This window comes from Sturnira hondurensis, unplaced genomic scaffold (assembly GCF_014824575.4).
Source record: "Sturnira hondurensis isolate 20B ecotype Veracruz unplaced genomic scaffold, ASM1482457v3 Scaffold0000167, whole genome shotgun sequence".
NCBI lineage: Eukaryota > Metazoa > Chordata > Mammalia > Chiroptera > Phyllostomidae > Sturnira > Sturnira hondurensis.
The window spans coordinates 8,447,585-8,471,033 of NW_028072798.1; the positions used below are offsets into that span (position 1 = coordinate 8,447,585).

The 23,449-nt window shown below is 49.2% G+C and overlaps 1 protein-coding gene across 1 annotated transcript in view; it reads left to right on the plus strand.

Annotated features, from left to right (window-relative positions):
* Positions 1-23,449, plus strand: part of PACRG (parkin coregulated) — a 384,316-nt gene that overhangs the window by 182,119 nt on the left and 178,748 nt on the right. Inside the window, exon 3 of the mRNA XM_037059611.1 lies at positions 13,244-13,415. Within this exon, the coding sequence (XP_036915506.1) occupies positions 13,244-13,415 (172 nt within the window). The remainder of the gene's footprint in view (positions 1-13,243; positions 13,416-23,449) is intronic.

Consider the following 23,449-nt stretch of genomic DNA (forward strand, 5'->3'; position numbering starts at 1 on the left):
GGTGCTGACGCACTCAGCTGCCAGCTGTGGGGATGCCCCAACTCTCTACTCAGGGCTTCTCCATTCCTGTTGCTGAGCAAGCCTGACTTGGACACCTGATCGACATTTGTGGTCATAGCTTCAGACCCTCAGCAGTAAGTAGGGATGGGAAAGGAGGAAAATAGTTGCAAAAAAAATTGAAAAGGTAGAAAGGAAAAGAATCGCATAAAGGACAGATGCCAGAAATGTTACAACACCAGGAGGAAAATTCGTGGCAGTAACTCGAGTCAAATAATCCATTTTATTCGTTTCTTGGTTTGCATTTCCCTGGTTGTTTGTCTGTTCAGTTCCTTCTACTTCAGGTCGAGGGAAGGAGAGGACATCTCCTTCCCTGATGTAAAATGCATCATCAGAATGACTCACACTGTTACATTAAACCCCACCGGTGCCTTCGAAGGTCAGAGTGGCAGGGCAGGCAGGGGACGGATGCGCGCCTGCGGCTGCAAGTGGCCACTCGTGCCGAGCGGCACATCTAAATTTTATATGAGAACCACGTTGCTCTGAATGTGCAGAAGGAGCCAGAATTCTGTGAAGACACTGTCAGTCACAACACCCAGTCTTTTGTGGGTGTGAGAGCAAATCGCATGTGCCGTTCCAGCCTCCCCATCCAGCGACTTCATACCAGTGGCTTGACATCGGCTGCGATGGGAGTTTTTACACCACAAAAGGCAGCCAATGCTGCTAGTCCGGGGTGCCCGCCCGAGAGCCCAGCACTCCACCGAGGGCAAGGGCAAGGCATCTCCGTTTTCTACCCCCACTGCTAATTTTAACTTCAGTAGCTGTGGGTAAGGTCTTATCTCCAATCATAATGTAATAACATGATTAATATTTTAACTCACTAAATTAGTCTGATCAAATTTGTTGAATTCACCTACAAAAATTAGTGGTACATTGAAAGACTGAGGTCTCAGGCCTTTTCAAACTTAGGTCGTTCAGTCTTTCCCATTTTTTCTCTCCTTCTGCATGAAAACTCCCTAGACTACGAGGAGGGAGCACGAAGGAATTCCTCCGAGTCCCTGTTTCCCATAGTCGGGGCTGCAGAGAGTTGCGCTGTGACTGTCCTCTGGGCTGAATCGAACACACAGCGGAACACACAGTTTCTATTCTGGAAACTGCTGGGCTGCGCATTGTGGGCTGAAACACACAGCCCTGGACGAGGCAGGGTCTCACAGATGGATAATCTGGGCCTTGTTGGACACATTTCATGACCTGAAAGTGCCGGGGACAAAGCACAATCCAAAGTCCCTTTCAGCTGGGAAAAAAGAACAATGAGCCTAAATAAGTTAGGATTGATGAGTGGGCAGTTCAATCACATTCTGCCTTCGGGCAAAGTCATTTCACCCTAAACAGAACCGCGCTTCTCGCTGGGGAATCAAGAGGGGATTGAAATGAATGATTCAAAGTCGTGGAGGAGGACACGGGGCTCCCAGACGACCGAATCCGGGAGGTCGGAGACCAACACTTGCTTGACGTACTTTGCAGAAATTCCCAGAAAAGCACACTAAAAAAAGAGGGCATTTGACCCAGAGATGGTGGAGTAAAGTACTAGGGAGGAATTCATTCATTCATTCATTCATTCATTCATTCATTGTTTCATCCACCCATCCATTTATCCAACTTCCTGATCAGGGTGGAGGGCCCTGCGACATGCTGAGTTCTGGGCCAGATACAAAGCAGATGGAGAGAGAGACCCAGTGAGGAGACAAGTAAACACGCGTGTGCATTGTGTGTGTGCCCACGTGTGGTACAGTACTGAGTGGTGATGGGAATAAGCGCCTTCTGTGGGCCAATGCCGGAACCCTCTTTGTTGTCTACAGCTGCTCTCCTTGCCCTGGAGATTCCGTGCCTGGCCCTGAGGCCCAGGAGGTGGAACGGGAGGGCAGACAGGCGCCCGGAGCTGATCCTGTTTGCTTCAGTTCCCTTCCTGCCTTCTCTCCTCCCCAGGTGGCATCTCCTGGGCATGGGAGGAAGTTTGGACGGCTTCATACGAGCAGCAGAGCGTGCCTGGGTTAAGCCTCAGGTTGTCAGACGTGCAGCTGAGCTTGGTCACCTCACTCAGTCCACGGGCAGGGCCTCTGCCCTCCGTCCCTTCTGGAGGTATCCACGGCCAGACATCCTCAGTTTTTTCGACATTGACACTGTCTGGTGGCCACTTCCCAAGCTTAGCTGCTGGCTGGGTCCCAAAGCTCAGTTCATGGGGTGCTGCTGCTGGGGTTCAGCCACAACTGCCACCCTGACCCTCGCTCTGCACTGTCACCGCCAGTCCCTGAAGTGACTTGAAATTCCTTGGGCCATGCCCCGAGAAACCAAGCACCAAAGGCAGCCACTCTCCACCAATGCACCCACACACCCCATACACTGGGGTGTCCCTCAGCCTTCTCCACTCGAGCGCACCATGTGCTCGTTGTGCTCAGGTATGCATGCATGCACACACGCACACACATGCCTGCAGACATGTACACACAGGGCTTCCACCCTGAGCAGGAGGCTCTGGGACCCTGGTACCAACCACCTGCCCTTCATCTCCGCCCCCTCCTCAGCCTGGACGCCCCAGTCTGGGGCCAGGAGGCACTTCCTCCTGCTTCCTCCTCTGACTAGAAAGGCAGCAGTGGACCTAGTTCATATTAGCGAACAGGTAAATATTTGGGTACACATGTAACAATCATGTAATTGTACTATAGCGCGGCTGATGCTATTACAGTAGAGCAAAGTGATGCTAATAATAATGATGAACATCTACCTGGTACCAGTCTGGATGGGCTGCATGAGTGCACTCATGTATTATTCACAGCAGACGGCTGAAGTGCATTCTGTTCTCACCCCCAATTTAATGAGGACACCGGGGTGACTGGCCCAAGGACAGGGACATGATTAGTGGCCGCAGCAGGGGCAGGGCAGGGGTCTAGGCCCCGACATCTGAATCCCTAACTGTGGCGTGTAGAAAGGGCACAGTGTCAGTGTCGGGAATTCTTCATAAGGAAGAAGTAGGTCAGCATCGGAGGAAGGAGGAAGTGTGGGCAGGTATTCAGCAAAGAGCAAGCTGTTTGTTGTGGCTGGGCCTCGGGTCGTGAGGGTGCAATGTCAGAACGCGACACTGGGGAGGGACTGTGGGGACAGGGCCTGCAGCCCTGGGTGCACCACGGCAAAGAGTTCGGCGTGCAGCTGGCGCACGGTGGTGAAGGACATTCTGAAGAGGAGTGACGTGGGCAGAATATTTCTGAAAAGGAAGACCTGGCTGCACTTGGAAAGTGACTGAGAGGAAAGAGACCGATGTCGGGGAGTCATTTCCGAACCCGCTCACTGACTGATTCATTCAGCAAAGATGAGGTGACCTGCACACCGGGAATTAACACGGAATGTCACGGACCACAGTGGGTGCGGTGCAGCACCCGGGCCCACAGGGCAGTGGGGGCAACAGGGTGTGAATTAATGTGCAGACCCGACAGGTGACCCTGTAGAGGCCTGTAGAAAACGCACCCGGGCTACCAAGGCCACATTCCCGCAGAGGGCGGCGGGGGTCCCCCGAACTGGGTGAAAGGCAGGGCCCCCCAAACCGACACACCTGAGCACCTTTCGATTCCTTTCAGTTTGGCAATAAAATTATGGATCCAGTGGACTTCCTGCATTACAAATACTTAACAAAAATGGAATGTTTTGCATAGCGGGTGTCTTAGGTGATCGTGTTTGTGGTTCAATAAGCATTCAGCATCCTTTGCTTTAGAGTTTTTTATTTACCCCCAGACTAATAATCCATTTTTTCAGCAGATATTGAGACTCATAGGAAACAGGTGATACCAGCGGTGAACCGAACTTGGGGCCCATCCTCGGGGAGTGTGCGAACTTGCGTTCAGAAACATCTTCGCAGCTGAAAGACGATGGCATGAGCATCTGCGCAAGTGGCCACCGCACTGAACGACCAGAGGCAGAAGCACGGAGTCCGCAGGACCCAGGAGCAGAGAGAACAGGAGACGCAGGGGACTTAGAGACAGAGCAGAACCGCGAAGAGTATCCCAAACAGCCACGCTCGGTCTTCTCTGGAGAAACCGCCCACGCCGACGTGGAAAAGGCAGAGTTCGCTTTACGAAGAGAGGTGCCCCTCCCCGAATGGTGTGATGAGAACTAATGACCCCGCACTCTGTGGGGTTTGGATTTTCTCCGTCCCCTTCATGCAGTTAGAGGAAATACTCTTTCTACTACGTAGTGAGAACTTGTCTTCCTCGTGACAAGGAAGTCACAGTAACGTTTCTAAAACTCTGCTGGGATATTGCAATTTAAGATGCTCGCTTCCGAATGACACCCTGGTCCACACCAGGGTGTGTGTTCTCCATGTGTCACTGGCATGTCACTGGCGTGTGAAATGTGCAAGTCACTCCCTTGTAACGATCACACTGACTGTAGAAGAACACATAGCCACGCGGTTCAAGGCTGAACTCTGAAGTAGAGATTCCACAAGACAAATAATTTTCTATTAAAAAATCAATCAACAAAGGTTTTCATTGCTAAATGCATTATCAATAATCTTATGTAGTTATTCAACCAGTGTTAACTACATCTTTGTGGCCATTTTATGAACTTTTTGTCTGCATTCAAAATATACTTAACAAAGTACAGGGTTATTATGGTAAAAATAAAATGTCCAACATTTTGTGTTTTTATACCCTAGACATGTTGCTATACCACACCCCCCTAGAAAGGTGGCGTCACCTTCTGTAAAGACACCCTGACCCACCTGACAGTCCCCGGAACCACTGGCGGACATTGCCATGTGCCCGGTTTAACCGGCGAGCTCTCCAGGCTCAGTGTGCTGGGTCCTTCCCCAACAGCTTCTGTCCCCCAGTCCCTTCAAACGACATGTTGGCAGGATCAGGATGGTTTAAGAAAAAACATTGGCAAACACCACAGAAGTCTGTTTCTTTTTTTCCGAACAAAGGAACAAAGCAGACTTGAAAGACTGGCCTAGGCATGGAGGGACTGGGCTGAGCGCTGCATCGTAGAGAGAAACTGCTCAATCGTGGAGTCACCGGGCCCTGGGCCGCGCTCCCATGGTCTCCGTCTTCATGCTCTTGGCTACCAGGCGCCGTCTCTGCCTCCGCGTGTAGTAGCTCACAGTGTTCCCAGGGGGTAGGCCCTGTTACCGTTCCATTTTACGGATGAGAAAACTGAGACACGGAGGGATCAAGTCGCTTGCCTGTGTTCATCTGCTAGGAATGAAGAAGCCATGGCTGTACTGCACATGGTGCCCATGGCGCTCCCCACCAGGCTCCCGTGGCCCACGGTGCTGACTTCCCTTACCCTTGAGGAGACAGGACAGGCTTGTTGGCGAGCTGAAGAGTAAAGGGGTGGCATCTGCCCCCAAACCCTTCCCACTGGCTTCTAGCTCCATGGCCAGCTCCTTAGACCTCTGCAGGCACCAGCCTCGCCTCGGCTTTCCTCCCCTCCACCCAGTTCGCAGCTGACGCTTCCAGCACTCGGGCAGCGGCAGCCAGAGTTTCTCCTTCCCATCAGACCACAGGTGCAAACTGCACGCACGCTGAAGCATACCGAAAGGCATTTTGTTTCTAAAAGGACACGAAATGAAACCTTCCCTGACAAATCTGTGCAGGTAACTTTTACAATACTCTCTTCCCAGGTACTCTCGTCTGCTCGTGACCCCTCAGTCCCCATGGAGCACAGAGCGAAGGACAGGTTTGCAGGCTGGACGGTTTGCCAGCCCACGTGCCTGGGAGGGAGGGACACAGGCTTTCAAAGTGTTGGTAACAGCTCTGTCCTCACAATGTGGCTCCGGATCCTTTGTAAACGCCCCACCGCGCTGGGATTGTTGCTGCTGCGATGCCACGAAGCCGTCAGCACCCTCGAGGGCGCCCACCCCCCCACACCTGCTTTCCTGGGCTTTGTCTGTTTTCCTATCTGTCCGCTCCCCACTTCTCTCCCCTCTGGTGGGTTAGAGGGACACGTGAGCTCCACTTTCCTAGAGTGTGTGCTCACGTGCACGGTGTGTGCTCACACGCACGGTTGTCCTGCGTGATCCTTTCAGCCCCTGACCGCCCAGCCAAGAACCGTCCTCGGGCCCCTGGCTGATGCCCTTCAGCGCCGTGATCCTGAAGGCTCTGAAACCTCCCTCGCTACACTGGCCACTGTCCAAAACCAAAAGTGTGTGCTTTAAGCCTCTGGACACATCCACCCAGATGGCCCATCGTCTCCATCTCAAACCGAAATCACGGCTGGTAACGCAGTCACTGCCAGTGACCTCTGACCCTCACAATGCCAGGGCCTTTTCAGCAGGACCCGTGTTGGGGACCTAGCTGTGGTGCACACGTGACGTCATGTTCCTTGTCCAACTGATCCCGTAAAACACAGTATTTCCTCACCTCACACCCTCCTCCTGGCGTCTCCAACCCATCTTTGGGGCTGACACCACGGCTGGGGCCCTGAAATGTGACCAAGGAAATGCTGAGTATGACGTTTACTACATGTTTTGCTCCTTCCATCCTCTCTTGGTTTTAAAAATTGCTATTTTAAAACCTGTAGAAAATATATTTAAGTTTTGTGATAGGAGGCGGGAACATTCAAAGCTCGAGGACAAGGGTCTGTGCCTTTTTTGTTCACTGCACCTGAAAGCCTTGCTCACAGATGTCCGCGCCCAAGCACGGGGCTCCTGGGTGGTGAAGCCCAAGCGAACGTGAGTTCGGGGTCTGCTCGCAGCCGGCCTCCAGCTGCCTGGCCCGCACTTCTGACAGCAACGGGAAAGGGGTTACGCCTTGAGATAACTTGACTCTGCAACCCTGGGAGGGAACAGGAGCCAGTCAGCGGGAGGAAGGAAGCTCTAGGGGCAGGGGCTGGCTCCGCCGCAACCCGGCACCCGGTCTCGGGCACGTCACCGAGTCTCTGCGACCTTCGGCTTCTCCCTCTGAGGAACAACACTGACTTTGACTTTCAGTTGAATATTTCATCAGTTTAGGCAGAATCGCCATCTTTCTAAGCTTGCGTCTGTCCATCTATAAGTATATTCCGTTGTTCCTAGACCACTCTGTCTGTCTCCCACTAATGCTTGTCAGTGATCTCCTGTGATCATTTCCGTACGTCTTACATGTTGATCGTTAGTTTTATCACCAGTTACATTAACGGGTTTGTTTCGCTTCATTTACTGCTGTTGCGAACATTTAAAAAATATTTTCTAACTGGCTTTTTAATGACACACAGACATGCTATTGTTACTCTTCCATGCAGCAATTTTTCTGAACGCCCTCACTAATGAAAGGTGTTTGTCAGTTCCCCGTGTGCTGCACGGGCGGCCACACTTGTCTCAGATACAGTTTTCTCGTGTTTCCACATTAGGTAGGATCTCCAGTACTGTCTGAATGAAAAGGACGCTCACAGTTCTCTTGCGTCCCCTTTCAACCATCAGGGGAATGTCTCTAAAGTAGGGGACATTCACCATTAAGTATGGAGTTGGCTATTTATGTGTAGAGTTTTTATTTTTTAATGAACGACTTTATCAGATGCTTCATCTGCCTCTGTTAAGGTGATCTCACTTTTCCTCCTTTAATCAGAAAGTGTAACATGACGTTGACAGACCCGAATTTCTGCAGTGCGCAGCCTGTCGGGCCTGGTTTCCAACCCGCAGCGGGACGCCCTGTGCCCGGCACTGTGTCTGCCTCGGTGCGGTGGGACCGGGTCCTCATCCGATTTCAGTGTCACTGTGGCGCCACCTCCAGCAGTGAGCTGTGTAGCTCTCCTTCCTCTTTGCTTCCTAAAAAGAGCCTGGATAAGCAGACATTTTTCTCTTCCTTTAAGGTTTAGTAATTTCACTGTGACTCAATTGTTGTTGTTTCTACAAAGGTTTTCTCTTTGGTCTATAAGTGATTTGAAAGTGTTTTTAAATTACCAAATGTGTAAGGTTTAAAAATGTGGCTTTTAGTAAATAAATTGTTATTTAATTTTCTTCAGAAAATGTGACATGTTCACAGATTATTTGGAATTTCATCAGACCTACTTTGTGGCTTATTACTCATTTCGCTTCTGGGTTTTACTGAAAATGCAAAACCCATAACAGATTGTAAACATAAAAAGAATCTGCATGGCCAAAGAAAAAACTGCAGCTCCATCCCAGACAAAGATGATTCTCCCAGACACAGAAGAGCTCCCCGCCCCGCCCCACGGAAAGTCAGGGCATCCTTAGGGGGGAAAGACAAAGGGTATGAAAACACAACTCAGAGCAGAGAGCATACAAACATCTCTCAAATGTATCTTTAAAAGTTTATTATTCTCACAGCAAGAGAAACACAAGTTAAAACAACCCCGAAATACCAGTGAACTATCAGTAAAATACATTTTATCTGTAATATTGTCAAAAATCAGACCCTGACCACATTCTCTTTGGAAAGGTAGTCAAAAAAAATAGGGCTGTCATTTACCGGTGATGGGGATATAACTTGTTACCACCCTCGGAAGCACCATTTGGAAATGTGTCAAGATTTCAGAGATGTATATCCTTTGATAAATTTGTCTTTTAACAAGAGAATCGAACCCATTTATATTTCTTACCATTATTTCTTTGTTTGACCTCATCCTCTGTATGTGCTCTTGTCCGTGTCCTTTCCTGGAGGCAGGTGGGTGTTTAGCGGCCTTCAGGTGGGTTGATAGAGTGTTAGCCAATCCCCTCAGCTGCACTGGGTTTTCCTGGAAGTTAATTTTGTTTCTGTTCTTTTGCTAAGGATTCTTACACTTTAATATGCTTAATTAGTTACGTCAGAAGTTAACCAGGACCTCCAGCTTCGTCCCCATCAGTGAAAGAGCCTCACCCAGATTCCCATCGCCCCCCTCCCCCCCCTTTCCCTTTCCGGAAGGAGAACTCCAGTCTGTAAACCCACTTGAAGTGATGGCTATTGTATTTTTACATTGTTAGTCAGCGCTCACTTAGTCTCACCAGTTTGTCCAACGATTTCCTGCTACTTCCTGTATGTCATTTTGTCCCGTGTTCCCCTTACTTTTTAATAAAGTTTACCCTTCAGTAGGGACAGTGATCCACTGCGGGGGTCGGGGGACAAAACCAAACCAAATGTCTCAGTCTTGGCGACACGCCGTAGCCATAACTTGCCTTATTTTTGAATGGCCGTTCAGTTGAGTGTTGCCTTGGAGGTTAACTGTTACCATTCTTTCAGCCCCATGAGGGGCTTCTGACCTGTTGTCCTCTGACCTCTAGTTTGTTCATGAGGACTAGAAGTTCAGTCTCAGTTTGATCCCTTATATGTCATCTGTCTTTTGTTTTTATGTCTTTTGTTTTTGGTTGCTTTTAAGTCTTTTCACCAACTTTGGAGTTTTATGGTTTTCCCTAGAAGCTAAGCATCTTTAGTCTGAAGACTCACACCTGTCTTCACTCCAGAAAGATTCTCAACCAGCGCTTCCTCGAACACTGAACACTGCCCCCGTCCACTCTCTGTCCTCTCTGAGACCCCACGGGCCACGTCGGGGAGCCTCCCAGGCGAGGAGGCCCCCGCTGTCTGCCCGGGGCCCTGCCTCCCTGTGCAGCCTGCACGCAGCCTCACAGCCTCTCAGTTCTGTCCCCCAGGCCCCGACTCTTGGTTCATCTGCGGCCAATCTCTTCGTCAGCTCAGCTGCTGGGTTTTTAAGTTGGTGGTGGAATTATTTTCTGGGAGTTCTATTTGGTTCTTTTTAAAGTAAAATGGTCTTCTATGTTTCCAAACATTTCAAAAATATTTCTTTTCAGATTTTATTCTGCTATTTCTGGTTGCTAGTTTCAGAACTCATCTCCAGGTGCCCTGGTGGGTGGGCTGAGTCTCCCTCAGGGGCAACTCCGTTACCATGGTGATTGGTCAGTTGTAGGGGAGGTGATCACTGGACCCTGCAAGTGTTAACGATGCGTTAAAAAACAAGGAAAGTTACTTTTCCAGTCTGGGAACAGTTTTTCTCTTACTTCCTTGATGTTTTGTGGTGGGTTTCTCCGTCTCAAGAGAGTTTTCCTATTGAGCGCTGTGTCCGACATCAGCCTCTCTCTTTTCCTACAAGCTCAAAGGGGGAGACTTCGTGGTCCCCTTTTCAGTGGTGGGACAGCCCTTCAGGGGGCCCAGCTGTATGCAGGAGATTAACTTAACCCAACCTTCTCTTGCCAAATTCCTTATTTCCCTGAACTTCTGAGACTTCAAACCCTATCTCAGCCTCAGCCCCGCCTGCAGCGATCCTCCCAGGAGTCATGCCTTCACCGAGAGCTCACTCCGTGACTCTGGGTTTTGCCTTTATCTCCAGCAGCTGCAGGTGTCCTGACCTCCACTTTTCATCATGCACATTTGGGGGTTTTTTAGACTTTGTAGCAGTTCAAGGATTCACATCAGCTTTGCCTACTAGCCTGCCTGAAGTCTCTTTCTTTTTGACACTGAAGAGGACTTTTCATGTTAAAGAATTACGGTTTTGGACTAAGAAATCTCCTGCACTATTACATGGCCTTAGTTGTATGTTCAACATCATTGCGAAAATGTGAAATGATACATTCTTTCCAGCCATTCACCACAATCATGGCCGCACACCGTAGAAAACCAGTGGCTCACCCACTGCAGTGAGATCTGCAGCGCCCTCTGCAGGCGGGGCCTGAGGCCCGAGTAACCCACGAGGCCCCTGCAGCAAAGGCATCGCTGCCGCCACAGCCAAAAGGCAGGAGCTCAGGTTCTATTCTATGGATGTCACAGTAAGTCCTAGTGGGACCGTCGTGTGTGTGCAGACAAGTACACTTTTTCCGACTGCAAGGCTAACAAGGGTCCTCAGAACCCTTCTAGACTCACGATAACGTGTTCTCAAGGGGGCTTTATTTGCTGATTAAAGCAAGGATATGGAAAGTGTAAGAGTAGGCTGCTGATCTGATTTTTTTTAAATGAAAACCATTCATCTCATTGTGTTTCTGACCTTTCTATATGACATTATAACCTTAAACATTTGTTATGGAGGTGAAATGTCATATTCGATGGCCTAGGTTAAGTTAGAGTTTTATTGCTTTTGACCAAAGGTCACTGTAAGATTTAGAGATTGGCTTGTAGGTACTATGTGATCTTTAAAAACTTATAAAACCTATTTTTTAAAGAAAGAAATTCTAAGAATAAAAGTGCTTGATACTTTTGACATAGTGAATATCCCAGCAGTCATTGATCAGTTTGTCACCCCTGAATTTCAGCTGATGTGTCTAAAACAGCCCTTGTTCACGGCCCCACTGCAGCCAGGGTGTCCAGCCTTCTGGAGTCTCTGGGCCCCCTGGGAGAAGACGAGCTGTCTGGGGCCACACATTAAATACACAAACACTAACAAAAACTGATGAGCAAGCAAAAAAATACGTTTTAAGTAAATGTACGATTTTGTGTCAGGCCGCATGTGTAGCCATCCTGGGCTGCATGCGGCCCTCAGGCTGCGGGCCGGACACCCTGCTACACATAGCTTTCTTTTAATCTTGGATTTTTTGTATAGACTTTAAACAAAGATTTCCCAATTTTATGAAGTTTGAAAAGTACCATTTTCATGATAATACTAAAGACGATGTGAAGTAAAGTAAAGACAACATTTGTTGAAAAAAATAGTTAACAGCAAAATAATTTTAAAAATTTTTAGAAAGGCTTTCTTACTCAATAAACAATTAGAATGACCTTTTATAAATTTAAGCAGAGAGCCGGCGATCTCGGCTCCCGAGGATGGTGGTCGCCACGTGACAAATACAAAATGCCGACTGTCAGGGTCCTTGTCAATCTCTTCTTCAGATTTTGCTTTTAATCTCAAATTACTCCTAATATAGACTTTAAAAACCGGTTTATACTCTTAGCCCCTGATGTATTATTTATGGACAGACATAAGTTTGCTTTCTATGATACCATAGAAACTCTCCCTCCTAAGTCGTGAACGTAAACAGAATAGAAAAGTGAGACCTCAGGGATTTCTGGTGAAATGAGGGTGAACAGAAGCACCAAGAAGCCCGTCCCAATAATCTACCGAATATTCGGAAAGCTCCCGGTGTGCACATAACCCCTGTGCTCCCGATGGAGAAGCCTGGCATTGTATTTGCAGACTGCACACACGTGCAGAAGCTCGCACACCCCTTCACGCTGCAGGCCCCTGCGCTTTCTGCCACGGCCCCAGCCGCAGGCCCAGGGGCAGGGTGGGGCACCCGGCTGCTGTTCCTCGGCTGAAGAGGCCTGTCAGAGAGTTCACACAGGACAGGTCCAAAAGGTCAGATTTGACATTCAGCCCACGCTCACCGAGCACACACCTGTGATGGGCCAGACACCTCTCCAGGCAACAACAAGCTCCGTGAACAGCGGGACTGTGGAGCTGCAATGAATAAATGATGAGGGCTACGAAGACAGTCGACAGGGCAGCGGGTGGTGGAGGAGGGCCTCCCTGAGTTGACATCTAGTTCAAAGCGGCACCAGCGACTCAGAGTCAGAGGGAAAGGGAGTGGGTCGTCGGAAGGCAGTCTGCGAGGGGGACTAAGTGAAGCCAGGCTGCGTGGGGAACAGAAGGCACCGTTTCTCCAGAGAGCGGCACTTGGGGGAGGACCTGCAGGGCCCAGGGAGCTGGGGACAGCCAGGGCAGCCCTGGGGGACTTCAGCCGGGACCCATGAGTGTGGAAAAGGGCAGTGACGGAGGCAGGAAGACAAACATGGGGACAGGGCGGTGCCGGCAGGGAGCCAGGAGGGGTGAGACACCAAGACAGTCTTCTTTCTCCGTCTCTGTCCCTCAGCCCCTTATTCAATTTCACTCTCTCCCAATTGTTTTCTCTTTTCTTCTCTTCCTTTATTCGTTCTTATATTGCTTTTATTTCTTTTTGAAAACTGTTGAGAATCAGAACTGCCTGTGTGCTCAGCATTTGTTTTTTGAGAACACACACGTCGAATGGAAGCAGCGAGCAACTGTAGCTATAGCTCGTTAAGAGACACCCTCCTTAAGCACAACTTGGGGGACAGGGTGAAATGGTGCAAGGGACAAACAGTTGTGGTAATGTCACAAACTGGGTGCTGAGGACAAGGAGTGGGACAAGGAGTGAGGGACTCGACAGACGGTTGTGGCAACGCTGAACTGTGACACGCCTGACCCCACCCAGGTCTAAGACCTGAGGACCATGGAGCTGGTGGCTGTTCCCGCCCTGCGCCGTGACTCGGGGTGAGGCCAGCCAGTGCTCACCGGCGCTGTCTCTCTCTTTCTGTCCTCGCAGGTGGAGATTGAGAAGCTGGATTACCACCACTACCTGCCTCTGTTCTTTGACGGGCTCTGCGAGATGACGTTTCCCTACGAGTTCTTCGCCCGGCAAGGCGTCCACGACATGCTAGAACACGGAGGGAGCAAGATCCTCCCTGTCATCCCACAGCTCATCATCCCGATAAAAAGTGAGTGCGCAGGCGGAGAGGCACCCCTCCGCCTGCTGGGTATAAACCCCTCCGCCTGCTGGGCCGCTTCCTGACCACTCGCAAATGAAGCCATAAAACGGTAGACCGGAGCCAGCTCCCTGCTTGCAGGGGTTTTCATGAACGGACGGGTGGGGCCGCACACCCCCATCTCCTAATGCGTCCCCTCATCCACGCTGCACGGTGGCCCAGCCCCATGAACAGCCGTGACCGCACGGGGTCCAAACTAATTTAAAGCGCCCGGCACGGCATGAACCGGCACCTGCAGACGTAGGTCCTGGCGAGCCTGTGTGCGTGTCCATGCCCCCCTCCTTCCCGGTTCTGCAGCTTTTAAACTGCAGCAGCAGCTCAGTTCTGTTTGGTGTCTTCCGGGTAGTAGGTTCATAATTCCTAGAAAAAACAAATCTGGCGTGGAGAAAAGGCTCACATTATTGAATCGTGAAAAATTTCATCTAGGGCAGGTTGCTGGGGGGCGGGGGGCGGTGGTTGCTCTAGAGTAGCCTGTCACCGGCTTTATCTGCTTGTCTGTGATGAGGCTGTGCTTCCCTTCTGTGGCCGGATTCTCCCAGCGTTGGACGAGTTGCCTGCAAGCAGCCCCCTTTCAAACCTGTTTCTGAGTTTCCACTGTCCAGGGCGAAGGCCTGTAGGGGCTGCTTCCCGCCCAGTCCCCTCAGCTGGCTGCCACAGCTGCTGCTGACCCTTGTCGCGGGGCCGCCTTGCTGGGACAGGGCTCCAGCAGGGGATGGCTGGCCTCTGTCCCCAAGTCTGGAGGGCCAGGCCCAGCCCCCTGACCCCCACCAGGGAGCCCCCAGGTTCTGCAGCACCCAGCGGCCCACCTGCAGTGCAGCAGCTGGTGGCAGAGCGTGGGTGCCCCTCAGGGCCTGCCGGCAGGGGGATGCCCCATCCCAGGCAGAGTGCCCGGCGTTTCATCCTCTCAATTCGGGCCCTTCCCAGCTGGCTGCAGCAGGAGGAGCGGGTCCCTGCGTCACCCACCCCAAATTTGCCTGGGTCCCTACCCCAGAAGGACCCCCCTCCCGGGATGGTTGACCAGGCACCTGCCTAGTCTCTGAGGACCTGGGGAAACCCCATCCTGTCTGTCTCAGGGGTGCTCCGTCCAAGGGGTTTGACCAAAACAAGATGAAACTCGTTCCACACGGGGTCATTTCCCAGTCTGGGTCATTTAATTTTGTCTGTGGCCACCTTTTGATTAGAATTAATATCATTAGCATTCTAATGATTAATATCATTAGAATTTGATTTAATATGCTAATTCTAATGATATTTAGAATTCTAATTCTAAATATCATTAGAATTAGAATATCAATCTAGAGTTGGGGTGCTTCCGCCCTCGTGGTTTAAACAGAATCGACTTTGAAACATGCTGTGAGAGATCTGTAACGGACCCTCCTGATCTCTACCCCACCCCCACCAGATGTGAAGCCACAGGAAAGCCTAGGGCAACCTGCCGTGACAATCAGTGGGGACAGAAAAAGGACCCTCAAAGGAGCTTTATTAACAGCAGGTCTCCTTCCCCCTGGGGGTGAGTGGAGGGAGGGGAGGGCTGACCTTCAGGAAGTGTGACATAGAGACCGGGCCACAGGGAAACCACCTCAGAGAGGGATTTGTCCTGAGAGGCCACAGCTCTCGATGGTGCGAACTCTGGTGGCTGTGCTTCCTAAAGGACGATGCCCACGTTTTATCAATGAAAGAAAGACGGCCGGGATGTTCTCCCCTTCTCTTTTTCCTCTGCACCTGTCAGAACAGCAGCAACGCCCAAGTCTGTTCTGTTCCTTAAACTGCTCACAGGGGGGTCCCAGCCTTTTCCGGATCCCACCCCCCAGCCTGGGTCCCATGGGAAATAGTGAGGGGCAAAGAGTGCCTAAGGAATGTCTTCATTAACTGTTCACAGTAAGAACACCCCAAATCAGGGTGGTGCAGAGCACGGTGAATTGTTGTTCACTTCTGGTCGAAGTGAAGACACTTAAGTGAGATTAGAGAGAAGCGATGTGTGCTAAGGACAAAATTTTCGGTGGTCACGCAGTAGAGGCCATTTGCTGGTGAGTGGAAACACCGTAAAGGACTCAGTAAACAGGATTTGTCAGGGAACATGAGCTGTGTAGGGATACGGTGATTTAAGGTTCCAGAAGCAACGAGAGCTCATCCTGTTTACTGGTCCCGAACCTAACGTGGCTCGTTTCTTCTCGGTCTGTTCACGTCACTGAAAGCCAAATGTCTCTCAGGAAGGAGCCCTGATTAGCTATGATGGTCCGGCCTGGGGCCAGCCCCACGTGAAGACGCTCCGGGCTCAGGTCGAGCCTCTCTGGTGGGCGTTGGGGTGCAGCTGATGGGTCTGGAAGTAGACCGCTGCTCACCGTGGGCGTGACGTGGAACAGCTGCATGTGCGTCTCATTTTCAAAGGTGCTGTTAGTACCGTGTTAACTCTCCAGGGGCGAAAATTACCCTTTTTGTCACCACCTACCAAGTTCTTCAACAGCTTTTCTCAGATTCTTACTGGTGTGTCTGAAGGCAAAGCGCAATATACGACTTCCCCAAGAGGCAGAGAACTGGGGGCAGCTGCCCGCCTGTTCCCAGAGCTGGGGGTGGATTTGAAGTAACCCTGAGGCTGCTGATAATGGGGAGAGGAAATGTAATTTTAACTTTACAGACACAAAATTCAATGTAGGAAATGTTTCGGGTGTGTGAAGAGAATTGACTTCCATTGATAAACATGCTCGTGATGTAGACATCTCCATGACGACCCTTCGTGCGGAGCAGGGGTCTTAGACACAGCAGCCAGAGTGGCAGCGGAGTGTGTGGCACCCCTGTTCGCCTCCGTTGGGACAGGGGGCCTCAGGCTGGGAGACAGGAGAGGCCAGGCCTGCCCCCGCTGCCTGGCCTTCCGCTCTGGACCCGCCGTCCAGTGCCCCCACCCCCCACCCCAGGGTGCACACCTGCTGTCCAGGGCAGCAACCTTCAACCTGGCCCACCTCTCAGCCCAGCGCACTGATTATGAAAATTCTGCAGCATGCCAAAAAATGTATCTCTGGCCGACGTGACAAAGACGCAGGTAGAACTGCAATTCATTCACACCGATGGCCATTGTGGCACTGGCTGGTGTCACGTTTTCATCTGACCATCGAAGGGAAAACAGGGGTCAGTGCCCCCGACTCAGTAGCCAGGCACTGCAGGCTTTAAAAATCCTCGTGCCCACCCGTTTAAAGTCGCTGGTCTATGGCACCGCCCCCAGACCTCCCTATGCAGACGTCTACCGACCACCTGCGGACCTTGGGAAGGGCTGGCGCCGCCCCGGGGGGATGTGGCCGGGTGCCTGATGAGCCTCCAGTTTGCACTGCCCCCGAGAAGGAAGAGTGACCCTCTCAGGAAGGCAATAACCTTTTTAAAAAAGCCACAGGTGACAATAAAAACCCCACATAAACAGCCTGTATAACTACAAATAAATGAGAGAAATAATCACTAATTACAAAGGAAAATAGACTTGGTTCGGGAACTTCTTTGAGAGACTTGTCCACTGTCTGATTGTTCCGGCCACACGGTTTCTGTGGTGGCTGCCAGTCACCGAGCAGTGACAGGAAGTGTCTCTCCTCCCCAGACGCACCTTCACCCGCCCCCACACACTTTAACAGCCACGTCACAGGGAAATCAGTGACCAGCTGTTAACGCCACGGCGATCACACACTGCTCTCTGTAAATCACACTCCCACTGGGATTCCACTCCTTTCCTCGGACAGCTTACTTTTCTTAGCACTGATAATTGCCTCTCATTTTGTTTGCTTAATCCGTACTATTTTTTCAGATATTTCAGGATCTAGCAAATGAACATTATTTTCCTAAAATCAGATGACCCACAATTTTCTTTCTCTTCCTGGAGACCATCCTCATCCTTGGCCCCTACTCCTCTCGGCTCCAATCTGGACTCCAGTGGCTGCCCCTTCTCGGTCTTACACACTGTGTGTTTAAAACAAACTAAGACTAGAGGAGATCTCTCCTGACGCACTAAGGGGAACTTGATTGATCAGGATAGGCTAGGTCACACTGCAGTACCAACAATCTCCAAAGTCAAAACCTTAAAGCAGTTTGTGTTCAAACAAAAGTGTGTCTCTCCTGTGCTCTACGCCCATTGCAGGCAGGTGGGGGCCGTACTCATGGCCGTGGCTTGGGGACCTAGCCGGACAAATGTCGTGGTCACCAGGGAAGAAGAAATTAGACCTCAGAAGGGTGTCTGTGACAATGAATGCGCCATCCTGGAAGTCGACACATTTCCCTGCTATTCCCTGGTCACTGGCCAGCCCGGCTGGGGGGCCCATCTGATCTCAGGGGGCCCAGAACGAGCCAGCACACCAGGGACGCTAGCAACAGTGTATTTTAGAGTCTCTGAGTTCTGTTACACTCTCCTGAAGGAAGGTCATCTCTAGCTCTGACAGTTAACCTGTCCACCGTCAGCTGCAAACTTTGTCTGTGGACAGCAGCCGAAGCTCTTCCATCTTCCAGGTTCTGCTCATCCCCAGGCCCTCCCCGGTCTTCTCTGCCACGTACAGCCCGCAGGGGCCAGAGGAGGCCGGGCTTTCTCGTGGGGGTTCAGTATGCCCCTCTGTGCGTGTCTGTGCCCCGGGACCCCCTTCCTCCAGTTTCCTACCTGCTCTGCCAGCCCAGAGCGCTCTCCTCTGACCACCCTCACCCCTTCCTTCTGGCCCGCACCACACGCTTTAGTTCTTACTGGGAAAAAATTCAACTCCCAGTCCCACCTGGCGCACATTCATCTTTCGGGGACAGGCTCCCACCTTGTGTCTGCAGACTTTAAATCCTTTGGCATGACCTTCAAGGACTCCCACTGACTAGCTGGCTGCGAATCAAGCTTTGGGCTTTATTTTTAGTTTCTTTCTGTGCGCGCTGTGCTCTGCGGTCCTCTCGTTCCACCCTTTGCCATCTCCCGGGCACGCCTGGTCCCACCTTCCCGAGCGGCTTGAAGACCAGGGAGCTCCAAGCTGCGCTCCAGCCGGGGTTTCCCCGCAGGACCTGCTCTGCTTCCTCTCCCCGCCCCCCCTCCACTCCAGCCCCTCCCTCCGCCTTCCCACGCCCACAGGACTTAACATCTTCCTCCCGTGTCATCTAGAACCTGATGTTAGAAAATAATACATTCCACAGCATCTGAAGTGCTGGTTAGTACACACCAGATGCCGCGAAACATTTGCAAAGTTAACTCAATCAGCTACAGAGCCTCCACCCATACAAACTGAAATTGGTGTGGGCGTCACGGTCCACAGTGTGGACTGCCATTTGGGCTTGCCACAGCACTGCACAGTATACAAAAACTGTCTTGAAAGAAGTCCTAATATGGAACAACAAATAAAGAGGATAATGATATAATGCTGTCCACTCATTGGAGAAATTATTAAAATGGCGAGAGTGGGTTTTTGTTCACTCACCCACATTCTCACATGTGATCCTTTATTTGGGCAGCAACACACATTGGTGCGGCGGTCAGCCAGAGGCCAGGCGACCCCAGCCGCTAAAAACAAGCCCCGGAGCATCGCTGACCTACAAACAGACAGAGCGCGCACGGCAGTGGCCTCATTAGGAGAGAACTCTAATGAGCTGAGGTCACCCAGCTAGAAAGGACAAACCTGCGCAGGCCCGGCTGAAGCAGTAACACTTCCAAAAGCAAAATATTCTCGTTAAAGAACACCCCCTGGAAAAAATAGACCAAACAAGGATAAAATAGGAGAATCCGTATCATAACACAAAAGTTGTTCTGAGAATTCTATTTAACTAGAAAGGGGGTAGTGGAACGGAAAGGAGTCACCTTTCACTTGTGGTTTATTCATTTACTTATAGACCTCGGAACTTTCTTTTAAAAGTGATAACTGTAAAAAGTAGCCGTGATCTTTAATTGAAGAAGAAAACATCTAATCTGTTCTGAAACTATGGAAAAGGGGTATATAGTACTTAGAATAATTTGGGTAACAAAATGCAAAAGGAAAACAGATTTGAGTTGTCCCAGAGAGCTCAGTTTGCTTCCTAAGTCACACAGGAAATGGACTGGGTGGAGGATGCACCTCTACAGTGTCCCGGGGTGGGGGTGGGGGGACAGCGCAGGGTGGCAGCAAACCTTCAGTGCCTGTCGCTTGGGTCCCAGGGTTCACACAACTAAAGGAGAGAAAGTCGAACTTGTGAATTGCTTCCGCATCTTGCCTGGGAGAAGAGTCTGGGCAGACGCCCGCTGGGGTCATCTGCGAGGAGCCCCTGAGGAGCCCACTTGTCACACCGCGAGGTGTGCTTGGCCTGTCTTGTCCCAGGGAGCCAGCTGGGCCATCATGCTGTCTTCCCGGGGGCTCTCTGCCTGCTTGCTTACTCAGCCCCAGAACTGAACCAGTATCGGCATCAGGCTTGGCAGCGCAGTTTTGCAGGCTCCTTCCTTGGGGAGAGAAGGGTTTCTCCTCCTCAGAAACTGGTGTGTGTACTTTGCCCCTTTTCTGTTCTGCGGCACAGCTCTCAGCCTTCTTGTTTCGTGTCGTTAGACCCTCCCGGCTCACTGGTGCTGCTGTGTCAGCGCTTGGGAGGCGCACACGCCCGTGCTTGGTGGGCATGGCACCACAGAGGGTCGTGGCAGCCTCCCTGGGTTTAGCTCTGAGAATGGTGCTGAGGCCATGTCTCCCCTCCCAATGGCCACCTGTCACCCCAACACTTGACAGCTGAGCTGAGCCAGCAGTCGAGGGACCCGGGAGCAGGTTCCCCCAAGACACACCCGCTCTGCTTTCGGACAAAGCAGGGGAGTCATCAGGTCACTCTCCATCCCTGTTGGAGGCCTCCAAGCTGTGTGAGAGCCAACACGGCCCAGCCCTGGTGGCGACACGTTGGCCAGGAGCGTGTGGGGTTGCCCGGTTCCCCGAACGTGCGTGGGACGTGGGGAGTCCCACACTGATCACGCTGTGATAGGACCGGTGAGACCATTTCATCCCCTGCGTACTTTCGTCTTTAAAACTAACTGTAAAGTGGAAAGAAAGGCCAAGCACACTCACTAAATACTAAACTGTGTTCTGTGGTCCTAAAGTCAGAATATGTTCTTGTCTATAAAACAGAAAAGTGACAAAGTTTTCCACTTGTAATGACAGAGCTTTCATGGAAAATCTGAATTTTTGGATAAAGATAGTGCCTTTCTGTATGGGATGAGAGGAAAAGTGATGCTTTTTAATGTAAAATTTACTAGAAAGCAGTGGATTACAGGAAACATTACAACACTTATTTTAGGCTCACCCATGTCTACAGTAGCTGAGTTGAATCGGTGATGCTCCAACTGTCCAAAAACATGAGAACTCGACCCACCCTGTGTCTATTTGCACAGCACTCGGGTTCTGTCTTGGAAGGAGAAACATTTCTATCATTCCAAAACCTAAATTTTGTTTGAAAACCTGTGTTAGTTTTTCTAGTCTATAATTTAATGTTACATGGTTAGTGCCTCTAAACTAGCAAAATGTATATTCACTGCAATATAATTCAGCTAATACGATATTGAGCCCACAATCTCAAGTATTAATAAAACATTTTAACTTCAGAAAAATAATCCTTAAAATACTTTAAGACATCTGTGATAGGCAAATAAATCGAGACAGAGCGTAGATTAGAGGTTCTGGGTGCTGGAGGGGAGGGAAACGGGGAGTTTGTTCAGTGTGTGAGGAATTTCTGTTCTGGGCAACAGAAAGGTTTTAGGAGTAGATAATGGTGAGAACTACACAACATTGTGAATACCGTTAAGGCCTGCACACTTAAAGTGGTTAAGTGACAACATATGACATCTATATTTTACACAATAAAATAAAAATCAGTTATTTAAGAAAAAGAAATAAGAATGAGTGAAAAACTGAAGTGTCTGCTCTCTGCATTATGACACTATATATATATATGTGTGTGTGTATATATATGTACATATGTGTATGTATATATATATATATATACACACACACAGACACACATACACACACTTTTTTTAAGAAAATCTGGCTTTTTTCATATGGCCAAAAATAATTAGAAAGCAAAGATTAATTTGGCAGTTTTTAATATTACTTATAGAACACACCGAATTGCTCAAAAACAATTAGCCCCAGTAAGGGAATTAAGTAAGTTCACAGTTACAAGTAGGCATACAAAATTCATGTGCTTTTATGTAGTTATTATCAATAATTTTTAGAAAGCATATTGGGATAAAATAATCTTACACAAATAGTAACAAAATATAAATTTTCTGACTAAATTTCACAAAACTGCAAAATCTGCATGAAAAATACTACAAAGCTTTTCAAAGCAGCTTAATTAGAAATAAAAATTAAAGACATATATATACACTTATATATATATATATATATATAGTATATATGTACATATTTCTCATGGAAAGATTCAGTGACTCAGTAGGAAAACATGATCCCTAAAATTATTCTCTAAATTTATTGAAATTTTAATCAAAGTACCAAACAGATGTTTTTAACCTGACCAAATTATTTTAACGTTTGTCTCAAAATATATATGGTTCAGAATAATCGAGAGCATATTGAGAAAGAATAAGGAGAACATTTAAATTCTGCTTCATGAAACACAAAGTTATAATCAGGAAAGATACTGTTTCTAGGGAAGTATACAAGGTACACTCATATCTGTTCATCTGTTCATAGAAAGTCTGGTTTCTAGTGGAGTGAAACCCTGTGTCTGCACTCACCCACGGAAATGCCGTCTCTCCTGTTAGCATCTAGATACGTACATTTCTGGTAGTTTCGGCTTGCATTTTATTCTATAACAGGAGATTATAGTGAAACTACTTTACTCACCTGTATCTTACAAGCATTTTTCTATCATTAAAACATTTTTCTATCAGATGATCTTAATAACTTCCTAATTTACCATTGTATGGGCATACGAGATTTTATTTAAATAAGCCCTTGTGTTTGAAGCATTTAGGTGGTTTCTAATTACAAGTAGCGGTACTTGCAACACCCTCCCTTCCGAAGCTTTCCACCCAGCGGCCCCCTTCTCTGGACCGAACGCCCGAACGAGATGCTGCGGGTGCGGGCGTGCACGCTCGCTGCGCTGGGAAGACTCGAGGCCCGCAGCGTGGCGTCTGTGAGGGCGCCTTCGTCCCCACACCTGCTTTACGTCTTCAAAGACTGTTCACTAATACGGCATTCAAAATTGTGAGGCAGTGCTTCATTGCATTTGGTCATCACTGAGGTAGAACATTCCAAATAATCAGTCATTTGTATTTAGTAATTTGTGTATTCCCCAGTCACATTCTTTGCCCATTTTCAAAGTAGAAGATTTCATCTGTTGTTGGGTTGTGATCGCTATTTTCATGTCAAGGATATATTAACATCTGTAGTAACACACATTAAAAATATCTTTTAGAATTGATTGTTTGCTTTTGTGTTTTGTTTGGTGCTTCTAGGATTAAAAGAGGTGGAAATGTTTCCATTCCCCCTGATTCCACAGTAGTGAGCCGTATCTAATAGCAGAAAATGTTCTCTTTTTACAAAAATTATAGCAGATTTTGTGCTTGAGAAAGTCATACGTGTAACTTATAACAATCTAAGATGAATGTTTTACCACTGTGACTTTAAATTATTTTTCCTTATTCTTTAGCAGCATCTGTATATCTGAGAGCACTGCCTTGCTGATGATTCTTGAGAGCAGAAAGCAGTCCCGTAGAGACCCACTTTCTGAGCAGAAAGGTCCCACTGGCTGGGTGACGGTGTCAGCGGGCTTCTCAAATCCGGGCTCCAGAGAGTCCTGGCTGAGGTCCTGATGATGGCTTTCGGGGCCATCCCAAGAGAAAAGGCGTCGCTTGTTTTTCAAGCTAGAGGGTCACAGTCTCTATATCTCCTAACAAAGTTTTCAAACAAGACAGAACTTTGTTTAAAAAAAAAAACCCTTTTTAATTTAATTCTACTGGTATATTAAGGGAAAAAAAGACTTCCAACTTAATGGTGTATCTCAATTCCCTGAGGATGAGA